This window comes from Chiloscyllium plagiosum, chromosome 7, assembly GCF_004010195.1.
Source record: "Chiloscyllium plagiosum isolate BGI_BamShark_2017 chromosome 7, ASM401019v2, whole genome shotgun sequence".
Taxonomy (NCBI): domain Eukaryota; kingdom Metazoa; phylum Chordata; class Chondrichthyes; order Orectolobiformes; family Hemiscylliidae; genus Chiloscyllium; species Chiloscyllium plagiosum.
This window is the reverse complement of record NC_057716.1, coordinates 63,499,813-63,522,308: the sequence shown is the minus strand read 5'-3', so window position 1 is coordinate 63,522,308 and position 22,496 is coordinate 63,499,813. Positions and strand designations below refer to the sequence as shown.

Genomic DNA, 22,496 nt, shown 5'->3' with positions numbered 1-22,496 from the left:
ATGCAAAAAACACATGATGTATTCTGAGTAAGAACTTTAATAGCCATTACCACTTGGTAGCACCACTACTGACTGAAATGGCCAAGTCCTAAAAAATATACCTACTAGACCAGATCGATGGCAGACCGTGAGGGAACAAATAAGAGAAAAACCTACTTGACCTTGTCCTCAGCAGTCCATTTGTTGCAGCTGCATCTGTCCATGATCAAATTGCTCGAGAATTGAGCACTGCATAGTCCTCATGGACACAGGTCTCATCTTTACATTGAAGATGCCCTCCATCATATTCCTATCACCATGCTAAATGGGATAGATTTTGAACAGATCAAGCAAATCAAAATTGGGATTCCAGGAGGCACAGTGGTCAATCACAATCTGTAACCTCACAATCAGGCGTGTCCCCCACTCAATCATTGCTGTCAAGGGATTGGAACGATTGTTTGAAGGAGAATGCTGGATCTCAAAGCTACCAGATCACATCAAAGTTTTGCACACCTGCAAATCAGCTGTGGTTAGTGTTGGGCAATCAAACAAATAACAGGAGGAGGAGGCTCCACAAACATCCCCATTCTCAGTGATGGGTACGCCCAGCACATCAGTGCAAAAGAAAAAGCTGAAGCATTTGCAAACATCTTCAGTTAGAAGTGCCGATGGATGCAATTACTTCATCATCTCTTTTTCCTTCGGTTGCCATCATCCCAGATGCAAATCTTCAGCCAATTTGATTCACTCCAATGACATCAAGAAACAACAGAAAGCACTGTGTTGGGCCCTGACAACATTCTGGCAATAGTACTGATTACTTCTGTCCAGAACTAGCTGGACCTGTAATCCAGGCTCTCTAGTAATAGCTCTAGCAAAAGGAAGAGGCAATGGCCTAGTGATATTATCGCTGGACTGTTAACCTCAGAGACCCAGGTAATGTTCTGGGAACCCACCACAGTAGACGGTGAAATTTGAATACAATACAAATCTGGAATTAAGAGTCTAATGATGACCATGAACCCATTGTCAATTGTTGGGGGAACAAAACATCTGGTTCACTAATGGCCTTTAGGAAAGGAAACTGTCATGCATACCTGGTTTGGCTTACATGAGACTCCAGACTCACAGCAATGTGATTGATTCTTACCAGTCTTCTGGGCAATTAGGGATGGGCAATAAATGCTGGCCAGGCTAATGACACCTACACCCTGTGAATGAATAAAAGCAGAGCTACAGTTTGGGTTCCATGAGGGCCACTTAGCTCCTGACCTCATTTCAATCTCAGTCCAAAAATGGACAAAAGAATTGACCTCCAGAAGTAAAGTGAGAGTAACTACCCTTGACCATCAAGGCAGCGTCTGACCATGTATGGCATCAAGGATCCCTCGCCAAAACCAGAATCAATGAGAATCGGAGAAAACTCCCCGTTAGTTTGGGCATACCTGGCACTAGGAAAGTGGTTGTGTTTCTTGCGAGTTAATTATCCCAGTCACTGGACATCTCTGCAGGAGTTCCTCAAGGTATTGCATTGGGTTCAACCATCATCTGCTCTTTATCAATGACCTTTGCTCCATCATAAGGACAGAAGTGAGCATGTTCATTGATGATCGTGCAATGCTCAACACCATTTGTGGTGACTCCGATACTGAAGAAGCCCGTGCCTGTATGCAATATTACCTGGACAAGTGAGAATCCAATTATTTCCCCTGAGCATTAAATGACATTTTTATTACTGAATTGGTTGAAACTATCAACAGGAAGATAAGCAAAATGGCAGCGGAGTAGAACACCTGACAGGAGCTAGTCCGTTCTAACCAATTTACTTTCTTCCTCTTACTTCTTTACTTTCGGTTTTGTTTCTTTTAGTTCTTTAGGTTTTCCTCTTTGCTCTACTTAACTTACGCTGGTAGTCGGCCGAATCGTGGCTTCACTGATGTCCGGAGTGGTACCAGAGCGCGGCTCTGCAGCGAGGTGGCTGACACGGCAACAGAGCATGGCAGCAGCTGGGGTCCAGTGTGAACCCAGCTTAAAAACGTTTAATGTTCACCTGTGTTTTGGTTTTTGCTGCTGTTTACCTATTATTTACTTAGCTATGCTACTTAACTCTGTGATCTGCCTGTGTTGCTCACAAGACAAAGCTTTTCAATGTGCCTTGGTACACGTGACAATAAATTAAATTCAATTAATGGAACTCAACTCTAAGCAGGACAAAGCAGCCGCCTGATTAGCACTCCATCCTCCATCTTTAACATTTACTCCCTTCACTACCAATGCACCAGGGCAGCTGTCTATACTACTTAAATAATGCACTGCAGCAACTCACCTTGAGATCCTTTTGACACCTTTCATATCGAGAAATTACACTACCTAGAAAGGCAAGAATAGTAGACACATAAGAACATCATTTGCAAGTTCCCCTCCAAGCCACAGATCATCTGGACACGGAACTATGTTGCCACTCTTTTACTGTATGGGATCAAACTCCTGGAACCTCTTAGCAAATAGCACTGTGAGCATACCTACACCGTGGAGTGCATTGTTTCAAGAAATCTTCTCACCACCACCTTTTCATGGACAATAATAGTTGGACTATTAATTGTATCACAACCAGCAATAACCATATCTTCTGAATGAATAAAAGTAATAAAAGGTGGCTCAGTGGTTAGCACTGCTGCCTCACAGCACCAGGGTCCCAGGTTCAATTCCAGCCTCGGGTGACTATCTGTGTGGAGTTTGCACATTCTTCCCCGCATCTGCATGGGTTTCCTCCCACAGTTCAAAGATGTGCAGGTCAGGGGAAATGGCCATGCTAAATTGCCCGTAGTGTTAGGTGCATTAGTCAGAGGGAAATGGGACTGGGTGGCTTGCTCTTCAGAGGGTCGATGTGGACTTGTTGGGCCGAAGGGCCTGTTTCCACACTGTAGGGAATCTAATCTAATCTAAAGTGATCCTGCTGTTGTGACAGCTTTCACAGAGGAAAGTAGGATTGAATAATGCATGATGTTCTCCAGCTAGCTTTGGCAGTGAATGGCAAAAGCACTTTGTTCCCATGAAAGATAAGCAACAATTCCAAGGAGAGCAAATCAGGTGGGAGAGAATGTAGGTTTTACTGGGAACAATGACATGAAAGCTAATGTTGAGAGTGTAATCGAGTAGGAGGTTAGCTGCAGAAATATTGTGGGTGACTAGAGGTTATTTGTAAGTGTTGTTGTAATTGAAATTGGAATTGGGAAGAGACAAAAGAGACATGACATCACCCTTGCCCAATTTTGTTTATAATGAATTGTATTTAACTGTTTGAGTTGATATAAGTTAACATATTTCAATTTGCCTTATTTAATTATAATTGTGAGTTAAACAAACTCGCATTGAACTTCAAAATGGGAGGAAAAGAGCACTAAAACATCCTTTGTTGCATTATTGTAAGTTTTACATTGAAAGAAGATTGACAGCATGTTTATTTTTGGCCTCTTGGCTCAAGTACATTAACAACATGATGTGAATAGAGAAAAGGGATAGTAATATGTAATACTTTGTCTTTTGTGGAAGGCATTAGCTACTGCTTGACCTACAGAGTAATAGTAGCATTTTCTAATTTTGTTCCAGATTTCCAGCAAATACAGTCTATTACATTTTTGTTTAAATAATTAACGACTCCTTTCTAGTGTTTCATTCTAAAATGGCAGCCTACAATAACTGAATAAACTAGTGTTCAATTTTGTGTCCTGCTATGCGGCCATAAATCTCTGGTGTACTCAGGAGCTTTCCATCTCATAATTACATTGGGTATTTTGAAATCCTTTCTTCATTTATAAGCAATCCTTCATGCCCACTTCAGCATTCTTCTACAAAGCAAAAATGCTGACTCAATCTGTATTGCAAGTAATTTTATTAAGTAAGTTACCAAAGAGAAGTTATATTGGCTGCCTTGCACAATTCAGTTTGTAATTCAAATGAAAATAGTTTTACAGATGTAGTTTTCTTTTAAATCCAAAGAGGATGGGTGGAATTTTCGAACTTACATTGAGTATTATGAGTGAGATTCTTACAGTCTGGTCCATCATGACTGGGAGACAGTTCTCATGTTATCTTCCACTCCTCACCTCATTAACTACACAACCTGACTCTTCAGCATCCTTCTTGTGCAACTACATGATAGGAGAGGTGAAAGTGTTCATCACTGCTAGCATCTTCTGGAATTTATGCTGTTGGCACCAAGTTCAAAGCCCAACTGCACATCACTTAAAATGCAGCAAGTCACAAATTGCCCCTTATAGTGTAGTGCTGGACAATTATAGCACAGAAAGCAAAGCTTACAACCCATTTCTCTGTTAGGATTTTGACATTTTAGCGAATGGGATAGTGGAGAAGAGGCCTGTCCATTTTTCCACAGGTGACCACGCCACCAGATCCAGCCAACCTGGACACAGATGTGAGAGGTATTAGCCTCCTTGCTACAATGCTCCAATTCAGGCAACATTCTGGCATATCTCTCTGCATCCTCACAATGCAATCAATTTGGGCGGCACGGTGGCACAGTGGTTAGCATTGCTGCCTCACAGCGCCAGAGACCCGGGTTCAATTCCCGCCTCAGGCGACTGTGTGGAATTTGCACATTCTCCCCGTGTCTGCATGGGTTTCCTCCGGGTGCTCCGGTTTCCTCCCACAGTCCAAAGATATGCAGGTGAGTGAATTGGCCGTATTAAATTGCCCATAGTGTTAGGTAAAGGGGTAAATGTAGGGGAATTGGGTCTGGGTGGGTTGCGCTTCAGTGGGTCGGTGTGGACTTATTGGGCCAAAGGGCCTGTTTCCACACTGTAAGTAATCTAATCTGTAAGTAATCTAATCTAATCTAATCAATTCTTCCTATACTCTGGGGACAAGAACGCCACACCATACACCAGTTGTGGCCTCACCAAAGTTTTGTATAGTTCTAACATATCCTCTCGGCTCTTATAATCAATTCCCCAATACATAAATGTATGAATCCTGTATGGCCTTAACTACTTTATTAACCTGCCTTGCTGCCTTCAGTTGTATGTGGACAAGCACCCCAAGATCCTTCTGTTCATCCAAGCTTCATGCAGTCCTGCCATTCATTGATTGCTTCTTTGTCTTGTTACTTCTTCCAAAGTGCATCTCCTCATAGTTTTCAAGGTTAAATTCCATCTGCCCATCTCACCAGCCAGTCAATACTTTCTTGTATTCTTCTTCACTGTTGACCATCTGGCCAATTATCATGCCATGCTGCTTCTTAAGTGGTGGGCAGTTGGACTTTGAACTTGGTGCCAACTGCATAAATTCCAGAAGGGGCTGGCAGTGATTAACACTTTCACCTCTCCTGCTATGCATTTGCACACTAAAGATGCTGAAGAGTCAGATTGTACAGTTAATGAGGTGAAGCGTGGAAGATAGCATGAGAAATGTCTCAAAGTTGTGGCGAATCTCTATAAGGTCACCCCTCAACCTCCGACATTCCAGGGAAAACAGCCCTAGCCTAATCAGCCTCTCCCTATAGCTCAAATCCTACAACCCTGGCAACATCCTTGTAAATCCTTTCTAAACCCTTTCAAGTTTCACAACATCTTTCCGATAGAAAGGAGACCAGAACTGCTTGCAATATTCCAACTGTGGCCTAACCAATGTCCTGTACAGCCGCAACATGAACTCCCAACTCCTGTACTCAATACTCTGACCAATAAAGAAAAGCATAGCAAAAGCCTTCTTCACTATGCTTTCCTTTCTACCTGCGACTCCACTTTCAAGGAGCTATGAACCTGCACTCCAAGGTCTCTTTGTTCAGCAACACCTTCCCATTAAGTGTATAAGTCTTGCAAAGATTTGCTTTCCCAAAATTCATCACCTGTCTTTTATCTAAATTAAACTCCATCTGCCACTTCTTAGCCCATTGGCCCATCTGATCAAGATCCGGTCGTAATCTGAGGTAACCTTCTTCGCTGTCCATTTCACCTCCCACTCCTTTCTATCCCCACCTCATTCCCCAATCATCAGCATAAATACCACCATTACCTAGTTGCTTTCAGTTCTGATAAAAGATCACTGGACTTGCAACGTTACTTTTTTTTCTCTCTCTCTGTAGATGCTACCAAATCTGTTTTTCTTTAAAAGCTAACTCCCCCTTTTGTCCCAAAGTCCTGCAAGCTTTCTCCATCAATTAGTTAACCAATTATTTTTAAAAGTTGTAAAAGTTGTTGTTGTTGAAGCTGCTTCCACTGACCTTTGAGGCAATATATTCCATGTCGAACATATGGTAATTCATACATTTTATGGGTTTTTTTATTCCTTATGTTGCCTCGTGCTATTTAGCCAACTACCTTGAAATCTGTGTGATTACTGGCTTACATTTCAATGCTTTGCTGAGATATGAGCATCAGTAGCAAGGCCAACATCTTTTGCCCAAGCCACCTCTTTGAGTGGATACAGTCCATGTGGTTCCTATGCCACTGATAAAAATGGGCTTCATAGGATTTGGACAATGAAGAAATGACAGTACTATTTTCAAAAATTAATTCATGGGTTGGTTGCATCGCTGGCTGGGCCAGCGTTTAATGCCATCCCTAATTACCCAGAGGGCAGTAAAAATCAACTGTATTTCTCTGGGTCTGGTAGACATGTAGACCAGACCAGGTAAGGATGGTGGCTTCCTTCCCTTAAGGATATTAGTGAACCGGATGGATTTTTCCGACAGTTGACAATGGTTTCAAGATCAGACTGTTAATTCCAGATTTTTTTCATGGTAGGATTCAGGATGGTATATGACATGTAAGAAAATTTGCAAATAGTGGTATTCACAAGCATCTGCTTTTCTATGTTCTTCTAGGTGTAGAAGTTAGTGGTTTGAAAAGTGCTGTTGAAAGAACTTTGACCAATTGCTGCAATGCATTTCTTAGATGGTTTACACAGCAGCCAATGTGTGGAAGAGAGAATGTTTAAGGTATTCGATGAGATGTCAAAGCTGATTTCCTTTGCTTGGATGATGTTGGGCTTCTCAAATGTTGTTGTTTATTGTTGTCACTCTTGACTAATGCCTGGAATATGGTGAACAGATTTTGGCGAGTTGTGAGATAGGCACAAGATATCTAGCCTATATAGCTACAGCATGTATAGATCAGGTCTTTTTAAGAATCTGGTCAATGGTGATCCCTGGGTTGTTGATGGTGGAGGATTCAGCCTTTGTCATTTTGCTCAGCATGGTTACATTCTCTCTTCTTGTAAATGGTCATTGTGTGGCACTTGAGCACAAGTGTAACTTATCATTTCTCAGCCCAAGCCCAAATGCTGTCCAGGCCTTGATATATACAGATAAAGTCTACATCCATCATTGAAAATAGTTTTCCCTTATTTAATTTCTAAAAGCCTTTCATGATTTTGAACACATCCATCTAATTTCACCTGAACCTTCTCTGTTGTACAGTGATTAATCATAGTTTCTTTAGTCATATTGGAGCTTTTGATTCCTGGCAAGTCTGCATCCTCTATAAAGTCTTTACATTTGACTTAAAAATGTGGTAGCCAGGATTGGTCATTTGACTCCAACAAAGGCATGAACAGCATTTAGTACAGTGTTTCAGGAGAACATATTTGCTTTTGCACTTTTTACTTCTGTTTATAAATTCAAGGATTTCAACCTTCTGAACTTGTCCTCCCACCTTCCAAAACGTGTGAACATATACCGAGCCATGTTGTTCCTGCATGCCTTTTAAAATTGTGCTGCATTGTTTACAATGTTGTCTATGCACATTCTTCCAACAAATGAATCACTTCGCATTTCTTTGTATAAAAATGTTCTACTGTGCATGCCCATTTCTCTAACCATCCTCCTGAAATCAATCCTTTTCACTGATTATTATATTTCTGAATTTCATATCACATGCAACCTTTGAAATTATGTTCTATCTATCCAGATCACTAATATGTATCTAAACAATCAATCATTCCAACATGTGCCTCCTGTTTGAGGAAAACTCGCTTACCATTGCTCAGTGCCTCCTACCATTGTTAATTATATATCCACAGAGCCATTGTCTGTTTAAACCTTCAACTTTTATGTAGTACTTTACCAAGGTCTTTTCAAACTCTGGAGATTATACACAAGAATATTTAGCCAATTTAATATTTTCAATATCACTCTTTTTATTTTTGGAAACTAATCCTTCTGATTAGCTTGGGTGAGATGCCCTTAAACCTCCAAGATAATACATTTGGCTTCTTTTTGTTTATTTCTAATGTAGTTGCGTTCACTAAGGGTCCATCTGGTTCCTTCTGTTAGATCAACATATTTTGATATGAATGCATTCAGATAAAGATCCTTTAGTCTTATTTCTTTGTTACCTTTGTAAAATCTAGTCTTGATTGTTGACGTTTTTTTTGTCTTTCCTTTCCTACCAGCATCTGACCCATGTTTCACATATTAAATTGATTATCCCAAGTGCTGATACAGTTATCTAATTACAGCAGTGTAGTTGGTCTGAGGGAGGTTCAGATCGAAAGCTTGAGTTTTCTTAATTAATGTAAGTCAATTACTCACAGCATTAACTACTTGAGGCTTTAAGAATGATTTAGAATTTCTTTTAAAGAAAGAATCAATCAATATTTTGAGGGGTTTTTAGTATTTCACAATACAGTTAAGGATGCATTAGAATATAAAGAATTCCCCATATATTCTACAATAATGTTATTGTATGTGATATATCATAATTAAGGGCATATGTGTATTAAAATAGTATCTTTGTAAGGTGGATATGTATGAACAATTTGGATTATATAAGCAACACATTATAATGTAACAATCCTATTTTTAGCCTGGAAAACATTCATTTTAACGCTTAAATGTAAAACAGTAGACTGAAAGAAGATGAGATGGGCTTGCATTTAAACAACTACATTGTATAATACTTTTCCATATGAAACATGAATGAGAAGTTATATTTTATAAGTAATATAAATTAATGATGCAATAGTTAAAATGCTTATTGTAAATGTTCAGATGAGTACAATGGATGATTAACAAGGGAAAATGGATTTTAGTGTTCAAGAAAAGATTTTTCATGGTAGAGATATATTAGACTCAGTAGTTTATCTGCTATTTTAAATATTATTTTAAGTATTGACTCAAACATCAATTTGTTTTAATCAAAACACTCTGATGCTTTCTTCCCTTCTTGCAGAATGAATTCACTGTATTTTGTCATCTGTTTTTGTGTGTTGTTAGGGCTGCCTTATTCAATGAAACAAGCTGGCTTTCCTTTAGGAATACTGCTCCTTTTTCTGGTTGCATATGTAACAGGTAATTCATTCAAGGAATTATATTTTTAACATTTCATTAATACTTAAAATTATAGCAATTAAAGATTAATGTGATAAAATTTTAAATAGATGACAATTGTTCCATTCTGTACATAGATTATTCAATTATACTGTTGATTAAAGGAGGGAACCTGTCTGGAACAACCACTTATCAATCTCTGGTGAACAAAGCTTTTGGTATAACAGGTTACCTGATCCTTTCATTCCTGCAGTTCGTGTATCCTTTCATTGGTAAGAATTTAATTTTGACTTTGCTTAATCAGTAAATTTCTTCCAAGGCCTGTAAAGATAACAACTATATATATTTTTGCAAATTAGCAATAAATCAAAGTTTTGATTACATTATATTTATTATGAAGTATTAGACTATTATAACAAAGAATGGTAAGAGATCAAATAGGTATGTTCAAAATTCTGAGAAATTTTGAGAAAGTAAATGAGGAAAAAAAGCTTTTTAGTAAGAAAATATTAAAAGTATTCAATGTTTTACCTGGAGAAATCTTGAAAGGTTTGTAAAGGGAAGCAGGTAATCTTTCAAAAAGGAAGAAAGAAAATGTATGTAGAAAGGGCAGGGCTATGTGGAAAACTGGTTGATTCTTTCAGTGAAGTATTATATGTTTGGTACTTCAGGCTGCATTCTTTGTGAAATGTAGAATTCTCTAATCCTAGTGTTAGGCATAGAATCCATGTGAAGTGTTTGCACACGTTGTTTTACACAATTGCCTGAGAAATTGATTATTCCACTCGGCCATTCCTCTCTGCATGGAACACTCCAAACATCTCCATTTAAATTGGAGACTTCAAAGAGTTAATATGAATTTAAGTGACAGTTACTCAGGAAAAGTTAGACTATTAAAAACATAGTCAAACTCCTCAGTAATTATTCAACAGACTCCACAATTACCTCAGAAGTCTCCAAATATACCTCCCTCCAACTACATATATTTCCTAACCTGACCTGACATGCCTGGGAGCAGACACCATTCCCCTGACACCATACCCAAACCCCAATCAAACTTCAAACTCACAAACCAGACTCTACAGTGCCTCCACAACTTTAGCCACCAGACATAATGCAACCCATCTGTCATCGGATATAACCCAATCCACGATTCCCCCCGCCATTGCTGGACCCATCCCTACCTGATCCCGCCCCGGCCACCACAAGAACCAAAGCACCAGACCATTCTCCATGCCACACCATCTCTGCTGCCCATCTAAAGTGCCCAATATTTCCCAACCACACCAAATTTCCCTAAATACTGCATCATTTAGCTGGTCCCCTTGCAACCTTACCTGATATCTTACCCCCTTCTCACTGGGCATCCTATCCACCTGTTGTCTTTACAGCTGGCACCTTATTTACCTGACACCCTCTTCTCCTATTGTCCTAATGCCATGTTTACCTTATTCATTTAATGTGTCAGAGTTGCTATCACACGGGCTGTCGGGATCTTTTTTTATTGGAATATGGCAGCTGACAGCTCTGAAAGGGCTGTGTGGTTTACCTTCCTCTGAGTGTTGTGGTCTAAGAAAGAGTTGTCTTTATTTCCTCTTGGAAATACAGAGTTCCCTCTTTACATAATTAGGAAGTGCCGGAGTGGCAATCCCATGCAGATTGGAAAATACAGCCCCGAGTGTTTCCGGCCAGAACCAAACAGTCCAACCCAAGCAGAATGCACAAAATCCTCAAATAAATTATAATTTTGATAAAAGCAGTGATATTTAGCATGAGAATAGAGGAATAGAGCACTGGAAAGACCAAAGTGGCTCATCTGTTCAATGCCACTGTCCTGGAAGTATCAGATTCTATAGTATCTGATACCCCTCTATGAAAATTTTAAATAGGTATTTGTCCAAATCTGTTGTATCAGCCTCTTTGCTCTCAGTAAAAGTTATTTTTGGGGAAAACTGCAAACCTAATCTCACATTATATTTGGTCTTGACTGCCCCAAACCTCTTTGCATACTGGTACAAAGCAAAAGAGTATTTATTTTATGATATTTGGTCTACAAAAATGTTAAACAGATATTCAAAAGGTTTAAAACTTTGTGATTATTAAACTTTCCAAGTTTGCGTCATAGGTCTTGTTCTGTTTCATTGTCATATACATGTTAATCCATTTTGTAAAATGCCATTTTTAATTTTCAGCCATGGTAAGCTACAACATTATATCAGGAGATACATTAACAAAAGTATTACAGAGAATTCCAGGAGGTAAGTGATTTTTAAGGGTTGCTTAATAACAGTAACATACAATGTAAGAAACAGGTTCACTCGAAAGTGAAAGATTGAGAGATGAACTGAATAAAAATAAACTTAACTCCTACACTTTTTTAGTCAATATGGCAAAAATGCTTAAATGTTCAATCTTCTCGCAAGAAAGAAGCTCAGAATAGCTTTCTCATGAACAATATAGGCATTTGAATAATTTAAAATACTGGATGTTTCTCAACTACCTTTTTTCTTATTCTTATCATGTGCACTGTTGCATTGTCATAAGAACAGAGACAGATAACCTACTCACAGCTCTGCACCAGTGTTGCTGAGCAACCAGCTATGACTGCACTCTGAGTTGCATACTTCCTGGGGCCAAAATCTCTGCTCAGACACTTTCTCTGTTACCTTCACTTCTCCTACCATGACATATCTTTTGGAATGTAACAGAGTTCATTTTTATAAAGCACAACATTTTAATGAACATGAATACAGAACTAATATTGTGTTTTAAAATGTATAGATGTAATTTGACAAAATACAATTTGAATGTAAATTTATGTATTAAATATTTGCTGTGCCCTTAGAACATTTTGGCACTGGTGTAAATGTTACTGACTACCATTAGAAAAGAGAATTGTTTCAATGCCTGTTGAATGCTTGTCTTGTTTCTGTGTGCAACTCAAAACATAACTCAAAAATGAGGAATGCTTATGGCCCAGAGTTTCCGATGTAAAGGTGGTTGGTGCAGCAGCATCAATAGGAGTTGTATGCAGGAACATGCAGAATTCCTGACACATCTGACTCGACAGGAATTGCATGGGAAGTTAAACATCTGATGGACAATTACCCAGTGTACCTAACTATATTAGAGTCAGACTCATCACCATGACCCCTCAACCCCATGATCCCCTCTCACCCTTATCACCCTCACTTACATACCTGATACCTCTCCCACCCCAATTCTTATTCTGTCCCTACCTCATCTGACCTGACCTGCCCTAATCTAACCCCTCCCCCACTGACTAGATCCACCGTGAGCAGCCAACTTCAACTCTCTGCCATAGGTGCCGCCACCACCACCACCACAATCTGTTCACTTGACTGACTCTCCACCCTCGCCCACCTACCTATCACTTAATGCCCTCACCCATTTGGTCCGTTACTCCCGCACTTATCAAAAGCACCAGATCTAACTCTGTATTTCTCATGCACTTGGGACTCCCCCACCCCTCCTCATTTTGCATCCTACCCTCTTGCCAACTAGCCACTCCTTAGTCCACCTGGGTGTGGGGTGTTGGGGGGTGGGGAGGGAATAAAGTTGGGGTGGGTGTTGTTCCAGCATAATTCTCTCTGTTGCTGCTTGCCTGGATTCTGAGATTCATTTTCACTGCTTTAGGGTACCAAGACTCCTGGCTTGGACATTTGCCCAGAATACTGCAGGAAGATTAACTGGCAACCATAAGCCTGTTCTGGGTTGGAAATAAGAATTCTGAATACAAGTGGAAACTTCAGGGAAATGTCTCAAAGTTACTGCTGTAGCTCTTCTCACATGACCCTGAATTGTAGTTGTATCATTATTTCTTTAACATCACTGGGTCAAAATCAATGGAGATAATTAATGATTTCCTCCATTGTTATCGAAGGTCACCAACTTCAATTCCTACCATGACATTGGACAAAGATTGCCATCAACATAACTTCCTTCCACTAGAGAAAAGAAATTGATAAAACATGGAGCCTTGGATGACAAGAGATGACGAGCGTCTCGTCAAAGTGAAGAAGGAAGCTAACATAAGGTTAAGGAAGCAAGGATCTGGCACAGCTTTAGAGGATTACAGGGTAGCTAGGAAAGAACTCAAAAATGGACTGAGGAGATCTAGGAGAGGGCACAAAAAAGCTTGGTAGGAAGGATTAGGGAAAACCCAAAGGTATTCTACACTTACGCGAGGAATAAGAAATGATGAGAGAGAGGGTAGGGCTAATCAGGGATAGTGGAGGGAATTTGTGCCTGGAGTCTGAAGAGGTAGAGGAGGTCCTAACTGAGTTTTTTGCTTCAGTATTCACTAAAGAGAGGGACCTTGTTGATAGTGAGAATAGCATGGATCAGGTTAATAGGCTTGAACAGATTGATATTAAGGAAGTGGATATGTTGGGAATTCTGGGAAGCATCAAGAAAGATAAATTCCCAGGGCCGGACCAGATATATCTAAGGTTACTACGGGAAGCGAGGAATGAGATTGCTGCACCTCTGCAATGATCTCTGTATCCTCGCTCTCCACGGGAGCAGTACCAGCTGATTCCAGGGAGGTGAATGTTGTTCCTCTGTTCAAAAAGGGAATAGGGAAATCCCTGGGAATTACCAGTCAGTCTTATGTCTGTGGTAAACAAGGTACTGAAAGGATTCTGAGAGATAGGATTTATGACTATTTGGAAAAACATAGTTTGATTAAAGATAGTCAGCATGACTTTGAGAGGGGCAGGTCATGCCTCCAAGCCTTATTAAGTTCTTTGAGGATATGACAAGACAAGTTGACGAAGGTTGAGCAGTGTATATGGTGGATTTGAATTTCAGTAAGGCATTTGATAATGTTCCCCACTTTAAACTCATAAAGAAAGTTAGGAAGTATGGGATACAGGGAAATATGGTTGTCTAGATACAGAATTGGCTGGCCAAAAGAAGACTGCAAGAGGTAGTGGCTGAAAGTTATTCTGCCTGGAGCTCGGTGACTCGTGGTGTCCCGTAGGGGTCTGTCCTTGGGCCTCTGCTCTTTGTAGATTTTGTAAATGACTTGGATGAAGAAATAGAAGCATGTTTGCCAATGACACAAAGCTTGGTGTCAAGGGCTGTTGCAGGCTGCAACAAGATTATGACAGAATGCAGAGCTGGGCTGAGAAGTGGCAGGTGGAGTTCAACCTGAGTAAATGCAAAGTGATTCATTATGGAAGGTTGAATTTGAATGCTAAATACAGCGTTAAAACAGGATTCTTGGCAGTATGGAAGAACAGCAAGATCTTGGAGTCCATGTACATAGATCCCTCAAAGTTGCCACCAAAATTGGTAGCTGAAAATGTGTTGCTGGAAAAGCGCAGCAGGTCAGGCAGCATCTAAGGAGCAGGAGAATCAACGTTTTGGGGATGAGCCCTTCTTCAGGAATGAAATGTCGATGCCCGAAAACACCTTGGATGCTGCCTAACCTGCTGCGCTTTTCCAGCAATACATATTCAGCTCTGATCTCCAGCATCTGCAGTCCTCACTTTCTCCTACCAAAATTAATAGGGTTGTTAAGAAGGTGTATGGTGTTTTGTCTTTCATTAACAGGCGAATTGAGTTTAAAGGCTGCGAAGTTTGCTGCAACTCAATAAAACCCTGGCTAGACCATACTTGGAAAGTTGGTCGCCTCATCACAGGAGGAATGTAGATGCGTTAGGGAGAGTGCAAAGGCGATTTACCAGGATGCTGCCTGGATTGAAGGGCTTGTCTTATGAAGAGAGGTTGAGTGAGCTAGAATTTTTGACACTGGAGAGAAGAAGGAAGAGAGGTGACTTGATAGAGGTGTACAAGGTAATGAGAGGCATAGGGTAGATAGCCAGAGACTTTCCCTCAGGGCAAAAATGGCTGTCATGAGGGGTCATAATTTTAAGGTGATTGGAAGAAGGTATAGGGGAGATGTTAGATGTAGGTTCTTTATACAGAGAGTGGTGAGTGCGTGGAATGCACTGCCAGCAGTGGTGGTAGAGTTAGAGACATTAGGGACATTTAAGTGACTGTTGGACAAGCATATAGAAGGCAGTAAATTGAGGGACGTATCAGTAAAGTTAATCTTAGATTAAGATAAATACTCGGCACAACATCATGGGCCAAAGGACCTGTACTGTGCTATACTGTTCTATGTTCTATATACAAAGAAATGTTTTGATGCAACAATCAGGCAATTGTGGGCAAGGCTTAAACTGACTCAGTGGAGATTATGTAACTACATACTGGTTGAATGTGCAGAGCTATTAAAGACTATAAAATGTACTTGCTTATGCATAGTGTGGTATAGTTCCTTGGTCTATATGTAAATATGTGCAGATTTTGTTAATCAAATCCAATTTCAGCAACATCTTCCAGCCTTTTGCCTAGGGGCACTGAGATCCATTGTAGCACTCCTGGTGCTGTACCAGGCTGGAAATTAAACGTGACACTTGTTTAACAGAATGTAATAAATAAGAGCAGGGACAGATTATTTGGCCCCCTCAGTCAGTTTCAGGATTCAACAAGACCATGATCGATATAAATTATGGCCTGAATTTTATTTTCTGGCTTTCTCCCACTCCATAAACCCTTGACTCCCTTGTAATACAAAATTATCTCCATTCAGCCTTAATTATATACAAAGGTGCAACCTCCACACTTTCTGGAGTCAACAATTCTAATGATTAACAACACAGTGGGAGAAGAAACTCCTCCTCATCTCTCTCCACTTGTAAAACTGTTCCTCCTAATTCTAGATTTCACACAACATCTGCCCTGTAAAACCCCCTCAGGATCTTATATATTTTGATAAGACCATCCCTCGTTCATATGAGCTCCAATAAGTATAGGCCCAAACTGTTTGGTCAATATTGGACCTGCTGTACTCTTTCGACAGTTGTCCTTCGAGGAACTAGACATTGTTTTTAATCAAAAACACTGCTGAGCTTCTACCAGGCTAATTAAAATCAGGATGGAAATTGTATAACCAGCTATTCTCTGCCATTACCTCAATTGTCAAATGGACCCTGCAAATGTTTCACCAGATTTACAATGATAAATTAGTGGCATTGCAAAATAACTTATGTTTCAAGTTGTTTTTGGCGTATGACTAATTCTAGTAGTTTTGTTTCTCAGCTCAAAACAATATGTACGCTTGGTATTCTAAGCCATAAAAAATGTGATTTGGAGGTGCCAGTGTTGGACTGGGGTATACAAAGTTAAAAACTACACAACAGCAGATTATAGTCCAATAGGTTTGTTTGGAAGCACTAGCTTTCAGAGCACTGTTCCTTCATCAGCTGGTTGTCAGGCGTTAGGTGATTGTTAAAATACAAAAGATGAACTGGTAGCACTGTGTTTTCCATCCCTTAGGAGGCACTGTTTCACCACCTTAATATTTACATGTTTCGCTGTAAACAGACTTACATGATAAATGGTCACAGCTAGGTCAAATTTTCCAGAATATTAGTTTGCAGATTTTTTTGAGAATTTAGATCTGGAAATGCTGGGGGAATTTTACAAGGTTTCCAAGATTGAATCTGGGATGGACACTGTACATTTCTGTGGAAGTTGGGATTATAAACTCTCGGTAGGAATGCACAGCAGCATTGATTCGGGATGAGCCTGGATTTTCAATTGCAGCAGCAATTTCATCATGATTGCCACTGCTTGGACGATCTGGGCTCATGACATGGAGAAAATCAACTTGACCTTACCGCCTTCCAATACATGGATAGCAACAATATTTCATCTTTCCTTAACCTGGTAACTTCAATTGTCTTTTTATATTGAAGTCAAAGTGGTCAAGTAACCAGTTTTTTAATTATCATGGCTGGTGTGGTCAAAGGGTGTAATGTAATTAGGAGCCTTAAGTTCAGTCAGAACATCCATGCTGAAATTCTCCAAGTAATGACAATCACTGTCAAATTAGAACTCTGCTCCTCCTTTTGATCACTGTAACTGCATTTTGGGTTGGGACTTCTGATCCTGGCTTTCTTCAGACACATGGCCTACACATAAAATTGGAGCCGTTCTTCATAATGCTGGACCATCAAAGGAAGATGAGCTTTTCACAGCATTAGCTGCTATATTCTGGTGAGCATTCTGCACTGAAACGTTTTGGGACATTTAACAGCATTTCATTGTGCGGGGTGAGTAAATGCGTGAATATGTAGGTGTGTAATGGGTAGGATGGGTGAAGTTAGTCACTTAGTGGGTGGAATTGCAGCTAGGTAAGGTGAAATCTTGGCAGGGTGGGGGTCATGGGTTGGTAGTATGGCTGCTGTTTGAAGTAGGTACATGGATCAGGAGCAGTTGTCAAGCCAGTCACAGTGCCTGGGGAAGTTAGAATGTTGGGGGCTGTTGACGTTTGGGAAATAGGTGAGGTTGGATCTCGGAGAGGCAGAACATCAGTGGGGAAGCTGGGTAATGGTGTGATCAGGTCTGGTTGGGATGAGTTGGAGGAATAATGGGTTAACTGGAGGACACAGTCAGAGGGTTTGCCCAGAGTAGGAGGTGGTGGAGGATGGGTGTTCAGATACTTAGAAATTAGACCAGGATTTTTCAAACATCTTGTAGGCTGCTATCCAGGTATGTAACTAGATCAATATTGGGAATGTGGAAGTTCCCAGTTAAATATCATGGAGGTCTGCAGAGCAGGATTTCCAAAGAGTCCAGATGTGCATCTTCAGACATACATCCAAAACTCCAATGAGCCAGAGATGGGAAAATTTGGCCCATTATTCCATGAAGTTCACAACGTCAGATAAATGATCATTGCTATGTAAATAAAGGGAGTAACGTGGATTTTAAAATCAGAAAATCTTAAAAATTAAATTCTAACACTTTATTTGTCTTTTTGCAGTTGGTCCTGGAAGCATTTTAGCTGAGAGACATTTTGTAATTCTGCTAACAACCGTTCTACTTACTCTTCCATTGTCTCTGTATCGCAACATTGCAAACTTAGGAAAGGTGATTATTGTTTTAATTTTGCATAACTGTTGGGTTTTAAATCCAAAAGATTTTTTTGATATAGATAATATATTCACTGCTATAATCTGTACTTTAGTGAAAGTAAACCTTGAGCGTTAATTTTAAGTACCAGCGTATCAAACTTAATTGCCCTCTGGTAGCTGGGAGCCCACCTCTCATTGTGCAGAGCCATTGTTGCACTAATCTAGTCTACTGTATTCGCTGCTAACAATGTGGTCTACTCTACATTGGGAAAATGAAGCATCGAATAGGTGATCACTTTGCAGAACACTCATGTTCTGTCTGCAACAAAGTCTCTGGGCTTCCAGTTGCCTGCCACTTCAACACAACTGTGTTATCTCTCTAACATCTTGTCTCAGGCTTGCTGCAGTCCCTCAGTGAAGCTTAGCACAAGCAGGAAGAACAGCATCTAATCTTCTGCTTGTGAACTCGGTAGCCTTCTGGACTTAATATCAAGTTCAATAATTTTAGGACTAGAGGCACCTTCTCCCATGTTTTTCCCCAACCCTTAAACACCAGGACTTGATGTCACACAAAATCCATTGTCAGCTACTCATAGTCCCTATTTCATAGCTATTCATTCCCCAGGCTGATCTTTACTCACTACTTTGTCTAACTGTGTTTCTCTCTCTTTGGGCACAATATCCATCTATTGCTTACTCTCCGTTCTCCCTGACACTGTTTTCTGGATAAATACCAACTTTTTCCTAGCTACCATCAGTTCTGAAGAAGAGATACTGAGCCTGAAATGTTAACTGTAATTTCTCTCTGCAGATGCTGCAAGACCTGCTGAGTTCTCCAGCAATTTCTGTTTTTGTTTCTGTTATTGCACTGTTGATTTTGTGCTTGTGCTAAAGATTGAAATTTTCATCCAAACACTTTTCATAGCATGATTCAGAAACATGACCTGCTGACATGGTGGCAGCTTTGGAATGCTTCCACATCTCTAATCAAAAGAAATTGGTGAATTTGTGTAGCACAAATACATGAATACTGACAGGATTACTGTGTGGTAATAGCAGAAACTCTGGCAGCCATGTCAGGGATTAGGGACGATCTAGACAATTCATTTGATTATTGATGATAGAACCTAACCTATGCTTTGACACATGATTCTAACCTTGCCCTTTCTCATTGGTGGTCAAGACAAACCTTCTTCACAAATCAGAGAGATAGAATGTGTTGTGACTTCTACAGGGCTCGCTGCTCACAATGTATTGAAATGATAATAGGACATCAAAGAATTACTGCCCCATTACATTATGTAAATCTATAATTACAGTGTCAATACCAGCTCCTTCAACGTAGCAAGCTCTCCCTACATGGTGGCGACCAGACCCCAGGTTTTGGCTTACAGACCTGATTGATTTCAGAATGAAATGCAGTCTGATGAAAGCCTTCAGAATCTCTAACACAGTGCAATAGCCCTTTTTGAGGGTAAACTCTTGCTGATAGGTGAGCATCATCATAGTCTGCCACTCAATGAAGATGAAGAGGGTGAAGAAAATATAGTGGTTTTACGTTGCCTCGTCACCTACCATGTCTAATGAAGCAAAGGTATGTAGCCAGATGAGGGCGCATGGTATTGGGGGCAAAGTACTAACTTGGATTGAAAGTTGGTTGGCTGATAGGAAACAAAGAGTAGTGATAAATGGCTCAATTTCTGAATGGCAGGCAGTGACCAGTGGGGTACTACAGGGATCAGTGCTGGGACCGCAGCTTTTTACAATATATGTTAATGATATAGAAGATGGTATTAGTAATAACATTAGCAAATTGCTGATGATACTAAGCTGGGTGGCAGGGTGAAATGTGAGGAGGATGTTAGGAGATTACAGGGTGACCTGGATAGGTTAGGTGAGTGGTCAGATGCATGGCAGATGCAGTTTAATGTGGATAAATGTATGGTTATCCACTTTGGTGGCAAGAACAAGAAGGCAGATTACTACCTAAATGGAATCAACTTAGATAAAGGGGCAGTACGAAATGGGTGTTCTTGTACACCAGTCAATGAAGGTAAGCATGCAGGTACAGCAGGTAGTGAAAAAGGCTAATAGCATGCTGGCCTTCATAACAAGAGGGATTGAGTATAGAAGCAAAGAGGTTCTGCAGCTGTACAGGGCTCTGGTGAGACCACACCTGGAGTACTGTGTGCAGTTCTGGTCTCCAAATTTGAGGAAAGACATTCTGGCTATTGAGAGAGTGCAGCGTAGGTTCACGAGGTCAATTCCTGGAATGGCGGGACTACCTTACGCTGAAAGACTGGAGCGACTGGGCTTGTATACCCTTGAGTTTAGAAGACTGAGACAGGATCTGATTGAGACATATAAGATTATTAAAGGATCAGACACTCTGGAGGCAGGAAACATGTTTTCGCTGATGGGTGAGTGCCGAACCAGAGGACATAGCTTAAAAATAAGGGGTAGACCATTTAGGACAGAGGTGAGGAGAAACTTCTTCACCCAGAGAGTGGTGGCTGTGTGGAATGCTCTGCTCCAGAGGGCAGTGGAGGCCCAGTCTCTGGATTCATTTAAGAAAGAATTGGATAGAGCTCTCAAGGATAGTGGAATCAAGGGTTATGGAGATAAGGCAGGAACAGGATACTGATTAAGGATGATCAGCCATGATCATATTGAATGGTGGTGCTGGCTCGAAGGGCAGAATAGCCTGCTCCTGTTGTCTATTGTCTATTTGGGTCATGTACCCTGACACCTATCAAGCCAGAGAGCTCCTAAGCCTTGGTTTCACTGTTGGATGAGATTCATGCATCTTCTGTCGTCAAGGCTCTCCACACTACCACTTTCTCTTAACCAGAAATTTCAGACTGTTTCACGCTCACCTAACAAGACCAACACAACTCCTTTCCTTCCCTAACAAGACAGTTGCCATGTTTTTTTATGGAGGTTCATTATAAACATTCCCTGAGCAAGTGTCATTTTATGCTACATTTAAACAACAGTTTTAGAGCTAAAGCTCTTAAGATAGCTATTATCTTGGAGTATGCATGATAGCAATGCAGTTGCTTTTATTCAATGAATGGGATGAAGAGCTTGATGATTTTTTTTGGAATCAACACACTCCATTTAAAGATTTCTTAATCACTCAACTTAATGGGCCCTCTTGAGGTGCAAAGGTAGAATCCCTACCCCCCAAAATCAAGAGACCCAGGTTCAAGTCCACTTGCTTCAGAGGTGTGTCATAACATTTCTGAACAGGTTGATAAGGAAAGATGGTTGCATTTTAAAATAACATTTTATTCAAGCTCTGTGCCATTCATTGTTGACAGTGGAATCACTGCCAAAAAAAAAACACATTTCCACAGCGATGAGACTCAATGTTCCAGGAAAGAGTTTGTTCAAATCTGATCAAGGCTGATGGTTAATCACTTTTACATGGTGTTGGTGAAACATACTTTTAGCTATCCAGATACTATTTGCTTTTGAAGACTTCGTTGTGGAAAAACTTGATGTGAATGTTCTTACAGACATTCCACTCTTGGAAACCAATATGTCAGTTTGTGCAGACATATACCTAGTTCTGTTTGGTGACTCCACCAGCTAAGCTTCTAGGTTTCCTGCTTCTTCCAGTCCACACAAAGTGAGGCAAGCTCCTTTCACACTCCCTCAAAATTAACGACAGTCCTGAAGAAGGGCTCATGCCCGAAACGTCGATTCTCCTGCTCCTTGGAAGCTGCCTGACCTGCTGCGCTTTTCCAGCAACACATTTTCAGCCAAAATTAATGACAGTCTGGCCAGGGAATTTCATTGAATGGTCAGAATATCTTGCGGATCTACACATTTGCAATTGTGCCATTGCCTGTTTTTCAAAATAAAATTGTATCAATCCACCAACTTTGCATCCATCACATACTTTGACTAGTATCACTGATAGACCTTGTGTCACAAACCTCTCCTGTGAACTGCAATACGTGTCTCACAGTTAGCATTTTTCTTGAGTAAGAGCAGCAATGAAGATTCTCCAGATGCCATGACATAGCAGTGTACTATGTAATACATGCATAAGCACCATTGGCTGTTCTCATAGCCTGCTCTTCTGGATCAATTTCGCATTCTGTCTAGCATATGTATTCTCAGTCCCACATATGCATTGAGGGGTATTTCAGCATCTTCAGTCCAATATTGACAGACTGCAATGACAAGTTTGACCCTTCAAGTAATGTCAACTTGCATACTGTTCAAAAATATAAATGTCACCTTCTGCTACATCCCAGAGA

At 40.4% G+C, this 22,496-nt stretch overlaps 1 protein-coding gene across 1 annotated transcript in view; it reads left to right on the top strand.

Moving 5' to 3' along the window:
* Positions 1–22,496, top strand: part of slc38a11 (solute carrier family 38 member 11) — an 85,835-nt gene that overhangs the window by 7,780 nt on the left and 55,559 nt on the right. The window contains exons 3-6 of the mRNA XM_043694501.1: positions 9,218–9,292; positions 9,409–9,543; positions 11,464–11,529; positions 18,135–18,241. Of these exons, the coding sequence (XP_043550436.1) occupies positions 9,218–9,292; positions 9,409–9,543; positions 11,464–11,529; positions 18,135–18,241 (383 nt within the window). The remainder of the gene's footprint in view (positions 1–9,217; positions 9,293–9,408; positions 9,544–11,463; positions 11,530–18,134; positions 18,242–22,496) is intronic.